This window comes from Periophthalmus magnuspinnatus, chromosome 1, assembly GCF_009829125.3.
Source record: "Periophthalmus magnuspinnatus isolate fPerMag1 chromosome 1, fPerMag1.2.pri, whole genome shotgun sequence".
Taxonomy (NCBI): domain Eukaryota; kingdom Metazoa; phylum Chordata; class Actinopteri; order Gobiiformes; family Gobiidae; genus Periophthalmus; species Periophthalmus magnuspinnatus.
The window spans coordinates 22,296,181-22,314,904 of NC_047126.1; the positions used below are offsets into that span (position 1 = coordinate 22,296,181).

The 18,724-nt window shown below is 38.7% G+C and overlaps 2 protein-coding genes and 1 non-coding gene across 3 annotated transcripts in view; all 3 read right to left on the reverse strand.

The window, feature by feature from the left end:
* Nucleotides 1–4,287, reverse strand: part of ern2 (endoplasmic reticulum to nucleus signaling 2) — a 28,685-nt gene extending 24,398 nt beyond the window's left edge. Inside the window, exons 1-2 of the mRNA XM_033965041.2 lie at nucleotides 3,987–4,287; nucleotides 485–593 (exon numbers count right to left, since the gene is read on the reverse strand). Of these exons, the coding sequence (XP_033820932.1) occupies nucleotides 485–593; nucleotides 3,987–4,076 (199 nt within the window). The 5' untranslated portion in view covers nucleotides 4,077–4,287. The remainder of the gene's footprint in view (nucleotides 1–484; nucleotides 594–3,986) is intronic.
* A 4,435-nt stretch (nucleotides 4,288–8,722) lies between these two features.
* On the reverse strand, nucleotides 8,723–18,691 carry eif3ba (eukaryotic translation initiation factor 3, subunit Ba). Its single transcript, XM_033988751.2, has 19 exons — nucleotides 18,437–18,691; nucleotides 16,400–16,592; nucleotides 16,104–16,223; nucleotides 15,975–16,032; nucleotides 14,774–14,902; nucleotides 14,533–14,690; nucleotides 13,872–14,003; nucleotides 13,722–13,788; nucleotides 13,475–13,521; nucleotides 13,052–13,262; nucleotides 12,901–12,973; nucleotides 12,464–12,586; nucleotides 11,920–11,998; nucleotides 11,581–11,719; nucleotides 10,926–11,051; nucleotides 10,756–10,833; nucleotides 10,567–10,675; nucleotides 9,283–9,395; nucleotides 8,723–9,204 (listed from the first exon to the last, which is right to left on the reverse strand). The coding sequence occupies exons 1-18, from the start codon at nucleotides 18,534–18,536 to the stop codon at nucleotides 9,295–9,297; spliced, it is 2,043 nt and encodes a 680-aa protein (XP_033844642.1). The 5' UTR covers nucleotides 18,537–18,691; the 3' UTR covers nucleotides 8,723–9,204; nucleotides 9,283–9,294.
* On the reverse strand, nucleotides 11,794–11,873 carry LOC117379510 (small nucleolar RNA SNORD60). The gene has a single exon (XR_004542085.1). It is a non-coding gene; the product is annotated as a small nucleolar RNA SNORD60 (small nucleolar RNA).
* Nucleotides 18,692–18,724: the final 33 nt, after the last annotated feature.

Sequence of the window (18,724 nt, forward strand, 5' to 3'; positions counted from 1 at the left end):
AAACTCTGTATATGGTATTTTAATAATATTAGTATAGTAATAGTGTAATAGTATAATAGTTTAGTTTATAATAGTTTAGGGTGTACTGCTTCCAGTGGCCAATGCCATCTCTGTTTACGTAGGACTCCCCTGATTACAGCCAGGTGTTTTTATATATTTATTTATTTATTTTTCATTTTGTTTGTTTTTATTGGACTGAAAAACAAGAAAGAGGCTTGCATCTCCACAAACCTGACTCCTGTTTGGCCTAGAGGAGGGCCTCTACTTGCCTGTTTCCATAGAAATATTGGCTATATTTTGCAGTATGACATAAAACGTATTTATCCCATGGAGAAAGTATGGTTTTAACATTCTATATTAATGGAATGATGCAGGAGACATCTGCAAAAGTTACATCGTGTTGCTTTAAATATAATAGTTGTCATTTGCAAACTGCTACTGTCCACACTGTGACTTGTTAAACTTGTATCCATAATATATGAACCTTCTCTGAGTGTCCACTTGATGTCCCCAGACTGTTTGGACACTGCGTGCAGGCTCCCATCCAGCGTGGACACAAACAGCAGGGACTCTGGGAGGGTGACTGCGCTAACCTAAGGGACAGAGGACATGGTAGAGGAAGAGACAGGGGACAGAAAGGGACAGACAGTGACAGACAGGGGCCAGGGACAGAAGATAAACACAGGGACATACAGAGACACAGGACAGGGGACAGAGGACAGGGGACAGACAGAGGAGAGGGAGAGACAGGGACAGACAGGGGACAGAAACAGAGGACAGAAGATATAGACAGGGACACACAGGGACAGACAGGTACACAAGACAGAGGACAGGGGAGTGGGAGCAACAGGGACAGAGGACAGAAAAAGAGACAGACAGGGACAGAAAGAGGACAGAAAATAGACACAGGGCAGGGACAGAGGACAGGGGACAGAGGATAGAGGGCAAACAGGGAAGACAGAGGATAGGGACAGACAGGGACAGAGGACAGGGGACAGACAGTGGCAGGGGACAGACAGTGGCAGAGGACAGACAGTGGCAGGGGACAGACAGTGGCAGAGGACAGGGGACAGAGGACGGGGCACACAGGGGCAGAGGACAGGGGATATAGGACAGGGGACAGTAACAGGGACAGAGGACAGACAGGGGACAGGGACAAACAGCTGTGAGACATGAGTTGAGGAGGTGTCAAGTGTCACATAGCTCCTCGCACAGGGAGGAGCTCTGTGACACTAGTTTTTAAGTCTGATAAAAGTGTAGCCTGGATGTGTAAAGTACGTTTTGTTTCAGTTACAAAATAATATTAAAAGCTGTAGTGGATGTAAAAAAATAGTACTTACTTTTAGAACTACTTTAAAATGATCATGCTTATAAAAGTTGAAAGGCAAATCCCTTCAAGTTGCACTATAGCATGCACACTTTCTGACAGCACAGAAATTGTTTTTTTGCTCAAATAAACATAAAAATATTGACAAACCTTATAACATTTTGATCAAAGTATACAGAACAAGAATATATGAATTCTCAATTTCAACAACAACATTAAATATCGTTCTAAAGGGTGCTATGTGCTTGAATAGTTAAAATCATTATATTTAAGATTTTGGTAAAAATTTCATTTGTTCATTTGTTTGTTCACAGTTTGGCCATATTTAGGTGTAAAATTTTGCTTTCTGGTTGGAAACCGTGACATCAAATAACTGTTACTGAGCAGCCATGTGGTAAACTCCTGTAATGTTCACAGAAATCTTACAAATAAAAATAACAAAACACCTTTATTTTGTTGAAATAATGTTTAAAGTATCAGAAAAAAATGTGTTTTTGTGTGTTAACTGTGCCGAACTGTTAAGTCATCAATATGTTTGGAGCTTTCTACTTCCTGTAAATTTCAGCATGTGTCAACTTTTTAACAAATTGCTTTTTAATTTATGTAAAACTATAATTAATAATGAAAAACAGGTATTAGGTATTATAATACACCATATTAAGTAAGTAGAGAATCATAAAAACCTGTTATACACACTTTAAAGACAGAGTGGTAGTACATTAAAAGTTATATTAACTTCCACTTACATTTTTTTTTTTTTTTTTACATATTTTTTGGTGAAGGGTTCTCTACCTGCTTGTCTCTGTGGAGATTGTATCGCTTTCACTTAAATGTTCCCCAGTATGGCATTAAAGGCATCTATCTTTCATTTATTCGATTACAAGTGTTGATGTTGCTTAAAACGTATTTTAAAAACAAGCATCCTTACAGTGACAGAACTCACCTCTCCACAGATCTGACCTGAAATTTGACCTCCTATAACTACTATTATTGTTATTAGAATATGATTCTAATATAAAAGTAGTACTATAAAACCACTCAGAGAAGTGCCCTTCTTCAAAAAGGTTACTCCAGTAAACTTAAAGTGCATATGGTTTTCATGTTTTTCTTATTATTAATAGGTTTGGTGGTATAGCATCTGTGATAAATATTTGACATCTATTTGACATCTAACTGATGTAACACTGTATTTATGGGTATAAAAAAAATATAAAAATATCAGAAATAGCACTGAGTTCTAAAACAGAATACCTCTGCGTACACCATCAACAAAACAGGCAAGAAGGGCATTTTTGCTCAAAGTTTAAACACTGATTTAACAAAACAAAGGTGTATTTGCAGTAATCTAATATTGATACTGTGGAATCTAGACAGGCTTTTTAACTATGTTTCCTATAGGTAACAGTTTACCTAGGAATTACCTCTACACATGTCATCTACTGCCTACGTTCAACCGGAAAATTAAAATTATAAACTTCACCAAAATTAAGAAACTAGAATAAATTGTATACACAACTTTTAGTTAAATCTTAAATATAATTATGTTAACTATGTTTTTTTGAGTAGTCTAGCCTGACATGCACATAGCTCTGCATTACCCACCTCAGACTGTGTGTCTGGTGGGTGTGTCAGACCTCCTTCTCTCCTCCTCCTCCCTCTGCCTCCTTGTCCTCCTCGTTAGGGTTTTAGCAGTAATAAACCACTGTGTACGTTGCTAACAGGATATCCTTATCACACCCCAAACTGTGACTACGACTATTTACCACTCCTATATTTACACAGGATCGACAGAAAAAAAAAAAACATATTTGCTTCTCAATGTTCTCTAACTCAGGTTAATAACACGTTAATACTCAATGTGATGCAGAGATTAGTGAAACTAATTAATAGACCTATGATTTTAAGGGTGCACTAGGGAACTTTTCTGGTGGAGGGTCCACAAAAGGGTCCATAATGGTGTCATGGCTTTGTGAGGATAGTTTCCCCGGTGTGGCATTGGACTTATCTCTATGGAGATGCCACCAAGCTATGTCACAGATCAGATCAGTGGAGAGATGACCTCGCTCACACTAAGAATGTAAGTTTTTCAAGGTAGTTTTGACCAATAAAAACATTTAAAAAAAAATGCAACACAGATAAGTTTAATGTCATAATGTAGAATATTCCAGCCAAAACAAAATCATGAAGACAAGCAAATAATGGAAAAGTTACATAGTGCACCTTTATGTAAAAAAACTAAAGAAAATAAAAATAAACTACATGGGCCAAAAAGCCAAAAGTTTTAGGGTTTTGATTGGTGGAAAGTACAATAAAAAGCAACTAGTAAGCTAGTACTTGTCACATGACATTTATTATTTTTATTATTATTATTACTATTTTATTATCATTATTACCATTATTATTATTTCTAGGCTAGATCTAATTTGGTAATATATTTGTAGGCAATTTTGCTAGCCATGTGACAATAAAAAACAGAGACAGACCCTACGCTTTGCACGTCCTCGCTATTATTGTCCGGAATATCATGGCAACATTACTGGGAACCCGAAATAGCCACACACGCGCGGAAGGATCCTATTTGTGGGTCGTAGCGCGCATAAACATTGGTAATACCAGCGTAACAACGGCACGAAGCGTTGAAACAGTGAGCTTTACTTACTTTAAATAGTCCATCTTTACATGACAGCCAAGACAAAAGCAAAAGGAGACGTCCCAGAGCCCGAATGAACCCCAAAACGCCCCTCTCCATGACTTCCAAACGCTGCGTTAAACTACTCAACTAATGACAACAAGGTTCGAACTTCTCGTCCTAAGTCCCGCACACGTTTCCATGTGTCCATTGAAGTTATTTTTGCTTCTTTAAATTTAAAAAACGTACATAAAAGGAACAAAAATCGACAGTTCAAAACCAAAGATCACTGCGTAAAAATCCATAATAATAATGCCACCGTTCTTGACACTGCTCCATATTTCCGTGTTGGGGCGGAACCAGTAACGTCAGGGCGGAGCTGTAGGGGAGGGGGCGGGGCGAAGGGGCGGGGATAAGGAGTGATGGACCAATGCGTGAGCCAATAGAAGAAGAGAACGGTGCGAAAGAGGAGGGGCCCTCGAATTGACTGGAACACGTGGAAAGAGACAGCAGGGCAATTGTAAACGCAACAAGTGCAGGCTTTTGTGCAATAGAAAGTTGTGGAGGGAGGTATTGTACCAACCCAATTCACAAATATACAAATGATTGGACAGGTCATATGCAGTCAACTGCTTTTGCTGCGGTATAACAATTTTATAATTACTTAACATGGGCGGAATCAAATGAGCAGTTTTTTTGTAGTGCGGGTGAATAAAATGGATAGACCTAATGGACATCTGTCAATCTACTGGGAAGTCAAAGGAGCCTAAATGTTTTATTCATGGCTGTTTTTTTCAAGTGGGTGCTCAGTACACACACACACACAGAAAAAGAGAGAGGAAGAGGGGGAGAGGAGCGGGAGGAACTACGTTATATTCAAAGCGCGCACTCGCAAAAATAGAGTCAATATGAGATCGGAGGAAATTCACGTGGGTGCGCAGAGATTTGCGGGATATGGTTACGACTAGCGCACCAGCGAGAGTTGATTGGAAACACTGTTTTAGGCCTCTTTAAGCTTATAGAAAGTTCATTATTTATATTTTTTTTAGAAACGGAAAGAACCATTGTCACCATAAAAAACATAAAACATTTTCATCCACTGTGCCAGGGACCAATAGAGTGCCTGGAGGTATTGCCAAAAATCAGATAATCCACACATTGAAACTGAATAATTGATCATTTGAGTGTCCTGAGGAACTTCTGAGTCAGTTGAGAAAGCAAAACAATAATCATTGCCAACTACAAAGAACTAGACACAGCAGCAAGGAAAATATTTATCTTTAACCAAAAAAGTGTGATTCTAAAAACACTGCCATGAAACAAATACCTTAAACATTTGAAATTATTCAGGTTTTTTTATTTTTATTTTTATTTTAAGCTTTCCGCTTCCCTTATATGAAACATTTTGATGAATTTTTCCCATTCAAAAGATAGAATATTAAAATTATGCTATGGCAACGATTAAAACTTTTCACCATTACATCAAAAACAGACATAATTCAGTTACTTAATGTTATTTTCAGGAACAACTTTGTAACAGTTCTTTGTTATAATTTAGTTAATAAACTACTATTAAACTACTATTGTGAAATTATATCTTTAGCATAATTCTTTGGTATTCCACACTGGTTACAATGATGAACTGACTTATGTCTAGTCTACCTTTTTAGTCCAATCTTTGAGGCCAGTCAGGTTTGACAGGTAGTTCAGGTCTGTCAAACTGTTCTGGTGGTACATGCCATGCTTTTAAACATGTTAAATAAGAAACTTGTCTGAGAAGGTGGTTTTCAGTGGCTTTATTCACATGCACACCAAAATCTAATTATTACTGGATTTCTGGAGGTCAATGATTACTTAAATGCCATGTTGATTTTGCTATTTACATGCCATTTTAAAAGTATTAAAACAATCTGATTATAATCTGATTTTGAGTGAGCATGTAACCGCAGCCAGTGACAAAAACCATGGGAGAATCAAGAGTCAACAATTTAATTGCAAGAAATACCTACAATTTTAATATGATAAAAACAATGGTACTTGAAAATTATCTTATCAATTGCAGTTTCTTTTACAAGACTATGAAATTCTACTTAAGCAGACATTACTGATATTTTAACTAATCCAGATTATTTGTGGAATATGTAGGATTTAGTCCATGCCTCTCTTATCATTTCCAATTTATAGAACAAGTTGAGCTGAATGCATTGGCCTCATTTCCAGGCACTCCACCCATGCACTGATATTGCTATGTGTATAAAAACTGGACGATAATAAAAACTCAAGATCTGGAAACCTTTACTGCACATATTAATGTTGTGGATTTGAACATCAAGTTCACAGAGGAAGGAGCCAAAGAGAATCAATTGGCCTTCTTAGATTGTGCAGTAACTATAGGAGAGGATCGGCGACTCCAGGTACAAGTCTTCATAAAGCCCACACACACTGACCGACATCTGCTTTTTGAGTCACACCAACCACTGCAGCACAAATCCTGAGTTATTCAAACACTACAGCACAGAGTTCAAGTGGTTCCTACAAATACGAAGGGAAAAGTGAAAGAACACCATGTGCAGAAAGCCCTCTCTTGTGGATATCCAGAATGGGCCTTCAATAGATCTAAGAGAGCTAAAAAAACAAAAAACAAACAGAGGTGTAACTATTCCCTACACCTTGTGTGTCTGAATATCTTCAGAGGATTTTCAAACAGCATGAAATCCTGGTCTATTTCAAACCTACAAACAGTTTAAGACAGAAACTGGTTCACCCAAAGGACAAAACCCCGACCCACAAACAAAGCAATGTGGTCTACTCCATTCAGTGTAGTGAAGAGTGCAGTTAGCTTTATATTTTAGAAACTAAGTAGCCACTCCATAAGAGAATGTACAAATACCATCACAAGAGCTCCTCTGGGTCCCAGTCTGTTGTCCATCTTCATCTCAAAGACACTAACCACTCCTTGCAGATCTTAGCCAGAGAAAAAAAATGGTTTGAGAGGGGAGTTAAATGGGCCATTTTTGTTCAGAAAGACAATCCTTCTTTGAAAAGGAACGGGAGCTTAGACATAATTCATCTCCCATTTATACTAACACTACTGACAAACAGAAACTGTAAACAATAGGTGTGTTAGTTTCAGTGTAGTTAGCTCCTCCTTTCAGATAAATATAAGACAGTATCCATCAGTAATCTGACCAGAACTGAAGAAGTGGCTTGGATGAACAGCGAAACGTCTTCACTCTAGTTGACAGAATAAAATTTTTCTTTTGCTAAGGCTTATTAAAGTGTAGTTAGTATAAAGTGCTACCAGATTTTTTTCCATTATGTATAATATATATTTTATTTATATGTCAAAAATAAGTTGTAATATTTGACCCCCGGCCTTCTAAATAAGCTGCAATGTAACCAATATTGCCATCTTGTCAGGGCTGCAGTTATATCAACTGTAAAATACAACAGAACATGCACGGTGAAAAATGTTTCAGTAAATGGTTTCAAAGTATTGCCTCATTATGATTTCAAAGTAGGAAAAAGGGCTGCATTGCACACACAGTTGATGTCCCAAAAAAACCCCAAAAATTCAGATTACTTTTAGTTATTTATTTTGATATGCTTTATATATATGCTGTTCAATAATATTATAATGTTACCTTTTCATTTGTAATACTTGTGTAATTTTGTATAAATTTATCCTTATCAAATTGAATGTTCTCCCTTTTTCATCATTTATTCATTTCATATGTGAGCAATACTGAAAACATTTCTTAAAAATGATTTTCTTGCACACTGATAAAGTGGCTAGATCTGTCAAATTAAATCAAAATCACAATTTGAGCGGTTATCACTAGACCATAGCAAGTGCTGCAAATTTCAAACGGAGCAATTTTCTGGTTTATCATTTTTTATTAAGCACAAAATCTGCCGACCGTGTATTTTGTAGAGCTCTACAAACGTGTTGTGAAATGCACAGAATACTTGGAAATTAGAATTGGCAAACAAATATCCATCTTTTCTTAAATGTTAATGTGTCTGAATCTTTGGGCTCTGAACAGAATCCTAAATCTCACATCTAATGCTCGTCAGAAAAGTTGCATTAGATATTTTGCCCATAATTGTTCAACTGTATTTGGCTCTTTACTAGCAAATTATTGTTGAGTTACAGTAGCTAATGATTCAGAGAATATAGATAAAGCCACAGGGGTTAAAAAAAGTTAAATAGATTCAATGCCCAGACAGTGATACAATTTTACTATAATGCAAGTCATAGTTTCAAAGTTAAAGAAAAAAAAAAACTAAAGTGGTTAGAATTTTTACAAATATTTGACTAGATGAATTGTCTGTTGTTAAAAGCCCAAATTAAATTCTACCAGAGCAGGGTTTGTTGAGAAGAATCAATGTCAATGCCTGTTTGAACTTCATATTCCAAAATTTTCTTTAAAGATGATTTACCTTTTCTGGTGGAGAGTCTGCCACCTGCTCATCTCCATGGAGATGTTGCTTTGCTTGTTTGCTTGGAATGATCCAGAGTATGGCAAGTAACACATCTGCGAAGAGGTGACCCGTAAGAATACAAGGTATATTGATCAGTTATAAACACCTATAACTGAATAAACACAACATAAATGTTTAAGAACATTATAAGCAAAGATTTATCATCTCATTTGAGACAAGCAGGTTGAGTACCTATATTCATAAAAGTTACCCAGTGCACCTTTAAATATTTTTTATATAAAATATAGAATATATGATAGAAAACACAAAGACCACCATAGTAATACGTGTGAATGTTTATTCTGTTTTATTAAAGTTACTCCCACAGCACACCCCCTCCCTGTGTGAAAGCCTAGTCTGAAAGGAGGAGGAAACAGGCCACTATAGCGCCACATTAGCACATCTACTAGCGATGCTACCGGTTTAGCCGCAGCCCTCTCTGTCCTGCGATGATGCGCTTGCATGTTGAGGCTAGTTCACAGATAGCCCCACTGGAAACGAGTCCAAACGAGAGAGCGGTGGATCCAATTCAGTAGAAAAATTAGGCAGTTTTTTTACTAAAGTTCAGAGAGAAAAAGAGCGGATGATGGGGAGGGACTACGTTTCGTCCCTCCGAGTGGCTGTCGATCCGCAAGGCGCACTTTGATGATGTCACTAGAGTTGAATGAAGAGGTTCCTTGGCAGAAACCTCTAGATTTACGGTGGTGGTCGTCGTCCTCCAATCAATGACTCCTCTCCACGTTTCCACACAACAACGGATGGACTGAAACACAAGCTGTTAGTCAGACATCCATTTTATGTTTAAATGTATGTATATAGTGTAATATAGTTTACTGCTTACCTGCGTATGGGACTACAGATCTCCAAGAGGAATGATTTCTTCGTTGATAAAAAATTCAATGGTCTCCTCTTCCCAGTCATCCACGTTGCTATCCAGCTCATCAGTATCCACACCTGGAAGCAAAAACATTTTTAATAGTAGCCCAGTGTCAAGTCGAGGTACGACTGACAGTTTATAAACAGTACAATTATCATTACAAGGGCTGTACCCATTTTACATGTAATAAACTGACTTTACATGTAAAAAATTGACTGCTGTGTGCTGTCTACATCTAATTATAAAACATTCTTATCATTATCAAACTAGGAAGTAAGGCTGTGTTGCACTGTTAGCATGCTAGTTGTTGTTGATGGCAAAATATTAACTCATTGTGGTGAATAGTTGGGATGTTAGGAATGACAAAGGAGTTGACAAAGTGGAATTGTTTTTCACATTTTAAGAAATCGGGTGCTATGAAGTGTTGGAAATAGATTCAAATGTAAAATAACATAAGTTATACTAAACCACTGCTATTTTACCAACAAAACTTAATCCTATCTCACAATGGCAAAATCTTCTGTATCTGTCCAGTAAATTTTTCCCCCACATTGAGGAACCAAGTAATTATTTTTTCATACTAAAAGTCATTTTGCTCCTTTCGTGTAGCAGAAGTTGTTAGTTGGGATTTGCAGTGTGTAATTAAACTAGAACTCAACACAAAATCCACTTTCACTACTTAACAGTACTAACACACCATATACACAGTTATCTAGTGTTCCTAGTATTTTTTAACAACTTTAATGCTAACTAGGTAAATTTGCAACTTTCTTGTTACAAAATGGCAAAATCTAAGTTTGTGCTGCCTTCTGTAGCCACAGCAATTTGGTGCCATCACACAAGACTGACCAGATTAAAGCAAGGTGCTGCATTCATGCGATCTTGGAAATTAAAGATAGCTACTTAATCAGTTTCCAAAATCAAATCGTTCATGAGAGCAGCTGGTGAAACGGATGTGCCATTTTAGTCCCACTTTATACATATCAAAAAAGTTGAGGCAACATTGATAAAATTGTTGTTGGTTAGTAAAACAGGATGGGTTATCTTATTTTTGTACTGCATATGACTAGAGAGGCATTCTCCTTATCATGAAAACACTTTGTCCAACTGTTTGACATTCCCCAGCTATGGTTTACAATTTCTAACAAATTCTGAAAAAAACAAATAGTATAATTTGTCCTATTTATAAATGTGAGTTGCTGTCAAGACGACCCCAAAACATGATTTAACTGGGAGAAATTGTCCCACCTCCTCTGAGCTCCAGGCGTAGACTCTTCTGCTCCTGGTAAGTGGCCTGTGCTGCCTCTCTGTACCGCCGGTAGTCCTCCATCATGGCCCTGCGCTTGTCCACCAGCTCCTACTCACACAGCACGACCACATACATTTATATTTAACCAGGACTTTTAGTGCACAAGAAGCACAGGGAGAGAGACTGACCTTAGAAGCCTTGGACTGGCTCAGGCGATCCTTCTGTTCAAAGATCTTGGAGTATTTCTTGAGATCTTTCTTAATATTCTGCAGAGAAGAGGAACATATTTGGGTCACAATGACATTCATGGGTCACTTAGTGCAGATCATCAGTTGAGTCATGTGTAATGTTTACAAACCTTGATTTGGTCAACGCTGAGCAGCGTGGGGGGGCGGGGCCTCCACAGTAGCTGACAGAAGCGGTCCTTGTTGTTCTTCTGGAGGAGGCGGCCTTGGAACGTCCACAGCCAGTACGCATTGTCCACCTACAGCGATAAGCATGACAGGTTTGACTTTAAATTATCCTATAATGTTGACAAGTAAAAATAAACGTGGGGGCCTCAACAACCGGGACTCCAGACACAGAAACTGGCTCTGAGGGCATGGAATGTATAGGTACCGGTGGGCCAAAAAATTCTGGCAAACCCTCCAACGCCTCAGAAGGGAGAAGTAGTGCTTCACAAACACCGTTTACAGTGCAGGTGGAGGCCTGCTGACCTCGACAGGGGACATTGTCAGATGGTGAAAGGAATACTTTGAGGATCTTCTCAATCCCACTGTCTTCTGAGGAGGAAGCAGAGGCTGGGAACTCTGAGAAGGACTCCTCCATCACCCTGGCTGAAGTCACTGAGGTGGTTGGCAAGCTCCTCAGTGGTAAGGCACCAGGGGTGGATGAGATCTGTCCTGAGTAACTTAAGTCTCTGGATGTTGTGGTAGTATAGTATTAAATATGATTTGTTTACAACATAATAAGCGCTGGTGTGACACAGGTGCATATTTAGTATACTGAATTACCTTGTGGCTCCACCAGGACACAGAGGTGACCACGTATCTGCCTGTGGGGTCCCATTCCACATCTGAGGCCATGTAGTGCTCTGCTATGTTCATCATGGTGCAGTCTGACGTGTCCACGAAGGCCAGTGCTCCGTTCATACTGCGACAGACACAATACAACCATCAATCTCACATAAAAACGATATATACATACAAAACTTGTATTAAAACACAAAGCCTCAGATGTGCAGTAGAATCAATGCATAGCTCATATGAGGTGTCAGAAAAATACATGGGGTTTATCATCATGGGCTGCAGCTTAGTAAAGTGACCATATAAAAGAATACAGGCTACACCAACCTGCGCAGTCCAGCCAAAACCATGAACTGTCCCTGTGGGCTCCAGAAGATGCTGTTGGCTTGCTGCTTGTCAAACATCTCTGAAAAAGAAATGCATAGAAATAAAAATTAGGCAGAAGAAACAATAATATACAATCACAATTCTTGACAATGTAAACACAAAAATGAGTCACATTCTGTGTTTACCTTGACAAAAAAAATAATAGAAAACTATCAGTTTTGGTAAAGTTAAATTGGTTGATTTTTTCTTTCGTGTTCAGGGGGTAAGGTAAGTAAAGTTATCTGCTTCTTCTGAGAGTTCAGACTTTTCACACACTGCGATTGGTTAAATCCAGAGTATTTCAGGTTGAACAACAGCAGAATTGAGTGGGAAAACGTGTCTGTTTGAGCAGACAGCTGCATTAAATAGAGAAATGGTGAACAGTGACAGGGTTGACATCACAATACGATTATTATTATAATTGTTCTCACATCCCTGACTGTGCCAACATGACTAAAGAATATACAATGTGTAGCTTTTAGGAGAGGAACAGAGATGGACTTACTCGTGAGCTCGATCTTGCCATTGTTTTTGACGTGGTAGAAGGAGGCATTGATTCTTGGAGACTCTCCGTGGAGAACAGCAAACTTGCTGCCATTGGGCTCCCAGGCAAATGCTATGATGCTCTCTGCACAAACAAAGGCAAAGACTCAATTTTGTGCTAAACAACAAGCAGCACTAAAACAACAACAAATAGAGAAAAGTAGAGTATGATGATGATTCTCCAAGTAATGGTTAAGGAGCTCAACAGTGCTCACTTGCATTTGGTTCCACAAGTTCAATTCTCGTTCATTCCCCCCTTGTAAATGTAAATTTACAAAATCTTAATAAAAAGGACCGTGCCTGCCAACTTCCAGGTTGGAAAACTACAGAGCCCAATGGGAGCGATTCCCATCCCTTTACAGTAAGATACATTATTAAAAGGCCCTTTTGGATACTTACCCTTCATCTCCACCACATCAACAGGAACCTGCTTCTCCCTCATACGGAAGATTTCAAAGTTGGTGACCACGCCCTGAAAAATACAAGAATCATTTAAGTATTTCCTCTGCACTTATTTTGTTTGTATATAGTATTGTGAGTGTGCATTCACCTGTGTGCCTTTGGGCGTGCGGTCCACCTTGACGCACAGGTAGTCTCCGTTCCTCTGCCAGTGCAGCTTGCAGTCCACCACATTGAACAAGTTCCTCACCCTGATCTCCTGCCGGGAGGGCATCTGCATTAGAGTCACTCGGGCTGGGATGTCTTTGTCCTCTGGGACCCAAAAGGCGATGATATTGTCACCGGGAGACCAGGAGAAGTCCCTACAGGGGGTAAAAACCATGGTAAGATATTATACTGATCTATCACTGGAGACAAGCATGTGACACCAGCAGATCAAGTCACAGATCAGATCTGTGGACAGTTGAGTCACAGTAAAAGTTATGCAAGTCAAGTTTGAGGAATATCATTTATGCCCATTTGATTCCCAAGTTTCAATTCAACTTCATAAGAACATACATCAAAAACTACTTACTTGATACCAGTAATTTTCAGACTCTTCTTGTCGAGCAGGCCCATTGACTGAAAACACAACATCACTATTTTTAGGAAACTTTAGTCTAGTTTTACTTTAGGTACTGTAAGTTTAAAGAATTCATGTAGATTAGCCACTTTGACACTATGCTAAAAATATACAAATTCACTCATTCCACCAATAAATGCATATGCCTATGGAACAAACATTTAAATTTGTAATCTGATGCAAACTGTGTTGTACTCACTGGAGTCTCATAGATGCTCAATGTGTCTGGGGTCATTCTGGCAAAGAATTTCCCATCATGGCTCCATCTGAAACAAAACAGGTCAATTGAATCGCACTTCTACACAATCTAAAAAATATTGGCATCTGTGTCAATTTTTGCGGCACTGACTTGAAGATGGGCCAGTGTGCGGAGCTTTCACAGTGGAAACCTCTCTTCTTCTGTCCCGTCAGGATGTCCCAGATGATGATGGCCTGGGGGTCCTCCTTTGTGTCCATCAGGGGGCTAAAGGTCACCACGTACCTGCGCAATTAATCAATCAATTTAATCAATTTTAATCGGGATGCAGATTCATCATTTCTAAATAGTCAATGATAAGTCTTTAATAGAGAGGTCTACAGGAAAAGCACATGATTTGAAGCAGTGTTCAAACTTTGTTTATACTTTGGAAATTCATTTTGAAAAACATTTTAATTGTTTTTAAGAAGACAAAATAAAAGCAAGAAAAAATATGATCAATATGAAAATTAAAAAATAAAATATTTGCCCAGCCCTACAGTCTACTATATTTGATACCAAATATCAAATACAGCGAGTTTAGACGCAGGGTCTAATTGGTTCAGATTTTAATTCAAGTAAAATATTTTGTTAGGTGAAGTCAAGCATAAATGTGTGCTAAATGTTTTACATAAACATTTACCTGACAGTTTTAGCACAATTTCTGATGGATTGCAAGCTTATATTTAAATGTGTTTTTTTAATTGGCCTGAACATGTAAGGACCTAAAATTTTCACTTAATTCTTGTAGTGATTTGTACTAAGGCCCTCTCACCTCTCACACGGTGAAAAGTCAATGAGGGACACCCCCTGGTGACTGAACCTCTGGATCTGTTTAAACTTCTCTCCTCCCCATAGAGCAATGCCGCGCTGGTGGAACGTAGCCAGGTACGTGCCTTTGGGAGACCAGCGCACGTAAGTCTCGGTCCAGCGCTACAACACATACATACACATTATGTTAATACTTAATTTTACTTAGAATATTAAGTAAGTATTCTGTTTAGTCCGATATGTACCGCTCTTTCTTCAGCGAGGATGGGCTCTTTGGCGTCGTTGGAGAAAATGGCCGTCCTCTCTCCAGCTTCATAGATCACACTGTACTGGTCACGGCAGTCTGGGTCTTCAATCCAGTGGCGCATGTTACCCTAGGAGACAAAAAGATAAGAATTCACACTCTTGATTGCAGCTTGTCTCTAGAATTATACACCGCATTCCAAATTATTATGCAAATTGGGTTTAAGTGTCATAAAGGTACATTTTTTTGTTTTCCAGTGAAACTCATGGATGCTATTGTGTCTTAGGGCTCTTTGGTGCAGTGAAATCAATCTCAGACACCTGTGCCAATTAGTTTGCCAGGTAGGTCCAAGAAGGACGTTCCACATTATTATACACACATGGATTCATGCAAATAAAGGCACAATGAAGAAGGTTTCTACCAGACAAATACATCGGATTAAGACAGCAGCTGCTAAAATGCCATTACAAAGCAGCAAACAGGTATTTGAAACGGCTGATGCCTCTGGAGTCCTGCAAACATCAAGGTGTAGGATGCCCCAGAAGCTTGCAGTTATGCATAAACCTTCTATTCGGCCATTATTAACCAATGCTCACAAGGAGAAATGGCTCCAGTGAGCCCAGAAATACATGAAGACCAATTTTCAAACAGTCCAGATGGATGGAGTGGTAGATGGTTGGTGGACGGCCACCATGTCGCAACAAGGCTACAATGTCAGCAAGGAGGTGGCGGAGCCATGTTTTGGGCAGGAATCATGGGGAGAGAGCTGGTTGGCCCCTTTAGGGTCCCTGAAGGTGTGAAAATGACCTCTGTAAAAGTATGTGGAGTTTCTGACTGACCATGTTCTTCCATGGTACAAAAAGAAGAACTGTGTTTTCTGTAGCAAAATCATCTTCATCTGTGACAATGCACAATCTCATGCTGCAAGGAATACCTCTGCATCATTGGTTGCTATGGGCATAAAAGAAGAGAAACTCATGGTGTGGTCCCCATGATCCCTGATCTCAATAGGGAGCATCTTCACAATAAAGAGCAGTGGATTTATTTATTTTTTTGAACGGTAGCCATCCATAGGCATGGTACAGGACAGTACATTTTTGTATCAATAGTGAGATTTAAAATGTACAAAATAATGGACCACAGGTGTCAAAGGTTACTATATAGTTGAGAAAACCATGTCATTTCTTCTTTAATGTACTCACAAAGTCTTTGAAAGGCTGCTTCTCTGGGGTCTCCCACTCATCACTGATATTCATGTACCTAAAAGCATGCACACATAATAGTCAGTTGTGTTTAGATCTTGAATCAATTTTTACCATGTGCGGACTCACTTATCAAAGTCAGTGAACAGGTTGACTCGAAACGTATGCTGCTTGTCCAGTTTGTAGCCATCTGCATTTTTCACAGCCTCCATGGCCTGGTTAGGAGACGCATACTCCAAGAAGATGTACCTGAAAGCAAGAAAAAAAATCCACTTTAGATTCCTCAAAAATGATACCCCAAATGATCGTCAATTTCTTTTTTTCCCCCAGATATTTCAGCAGCCATATTAAGAGCTTTATAAATGTAACAAAACTCATCTATCATTATGAAAACATTTTAAAACTAATTTTCTAACTGAGCTTACCCTTTGGTGGTGCCCTCGGCCTCTGGGTAGAACTCTGTGGTGATCTTGCCAAACTTGGAGAAGATTTTGTGGATGACATTCTTGAGCTTCTCCAGCCTCTCAGGGCCCACCTGTGGCACGTTGTCCACCACCACCATGGAGTCAATGCCATCTGCCTCCTGGGGCTTCTCCCTCAGGATGTCAGACAAGAGCTCTGAGGGATAACAGGACACAAGAAGAATATAGTATTAGAAGGTAAAGAAGAGACAGAAATATGCCTTTTGTAGCCATTGTGGAAAATTAGGTACCAAATAGGGCTGCAGACTATAGAAGAAAGTTGGCATTATCACAATTAGCTGACTTTATTCCTATTGCAAGAAAAGCAACATTGAAGACAAGGCCAAAACATAAAATTTTTACCTTCTAGAGCTTGAAATGAAAAAGTGTTTAGTCATAACTGAAACTGATTTCTCATGTTAGATGCATTATGCACTGGAAATATAATATGTCTTGAGTTGGGCATGTCGGCTCAACATTTAAGTTGCCCTAACTGGAAATACAAATCAAAAGATCAAGTCAGCATTTGGTGAGAAATTATTTTCTGTTTATATCTTCTTTTTGATGTCTTGTTTTTGAGTCTGCATTCTCTCTTGTCGAATAATCTTGTTTCCTTATGTGCCTTTAGTAGTTGACTAATCATTTTATTTTGATTATATCAATTTATATGGGACAACAGCAGAAAGGGAAAGTTAACGAGTTAAAAAAAAAAGTATTTTTAGGCATTTAAAAAGGCTGATTAAACTCACAAATTGAATCTGTCCTTATATAAATGCATTATTCCTAGAATGTTTTTTTTCTGCATAAATAGGACGCCCCCTTTTTAGTTGACTAATCAATCATTTCTTTAGCCGATGAAGAATTTCTGTTGTCTACCACAGTACTGAATGTACCTAATGGCATATTTTCTTTGCAGTTGAAATAAGTTTTATGTTTTGTTTTGGGTTTTTTTATGTTTTGGGGTTTATGCTCAAACTAAACCCAAACTATACCTGGATTAGACCAGGACCAATCTGAGTCTTGATCCAAGAATATAATTTAAGACTTGACCATTCTAACACTACTCCGGAAAGGTCCAATTTTGCCCTATTTATGTAATATGTTTTTGTTTTGTTTGTTTTTTCTCTAATATTGAGATACTCAAATGAGTACATTATCTATTTGTGAGTGACACTATTTTTTGTATCAATTGGTATCTGCTTTTTATACGCTTTACAACCCAATTACCTGGATAATAGTAGACTTAGCAATTTGCAATTTTGATAAACTTCAATTAAGTAGTGTGGGCGATGTATCAAATAGACTTTTGCAAATTATCCAGACCTAGTATAAAAGTATACCGGTAATGCTTGTTTTGCAACTGTGTCATTAAGTTAAAACTACTTAATACAGTTTTGGCAGAATAGATGCCTTTCAACATACTCCCACCACCACAGCATACACAATCTGCAATGATTATGAAAATGAATGAATGTAAACTACTTTTAATGTAATCTAGGCATTAGTTTGAGTTTAGTAATGACTCCAATGTTTCAATATTATGATAAAAGTTCTTTAACAGGCAAATGTGTTGGGTTGTTACATCAATGGGGTCATCTGAATGAAACTGACTGCAAACTGGTCACTTAAAGATGAACTTTAAGTTGGCTAAACTGTGGTAACAGTCAGGTTGCTGACATGCTGTATAGCATCTTGTACTTCTTTCTATATTATATTGCAGGTCATATGTTCAATAGGAGAGAAACATATCTGGACTGGGTGAGGTTACAAAAACAGAGTTGTTAGTTATCGGCTTAAAAAAAACGTTGGCGACTAGCTGATAACGGATAATGATATAGTAATACGGATCTTTTATAATCATAGCAATTGCGTTTCTATGAGTAAATGCTGTCCGTGTAGCATCCCTGATAGTGGAGCTCCATGGAGCTATCCCGCACAGTTAGCACTTTAGCTCGTCTCACACTAGGCCATAAAGCCGGCGTCTTTCCTACGGACGCTCACCCTCATCCTCGATGTCATCCACAAAATCCTCCGGGTCGCTGAAGGAAGGTTCCTCCTCTTCATAATCGGGGTCGTCCACCATATCAACCGTACTACGCATTTAACACCACTACGATACCGGATTCTCGGCCAAACGGAGCACAATCCTGAAAATGAAGAGGGCGGCTGGCGGCGGCCGGTGCGGCACCATGTGCGAAAACGTGAAAATGGACGAAGTGACGGAAACGCCAACCGGAAATTGCTTTCCGACTGTTGGGGGCGCTGTGGGAGAATTCAGTCGTGTATAAA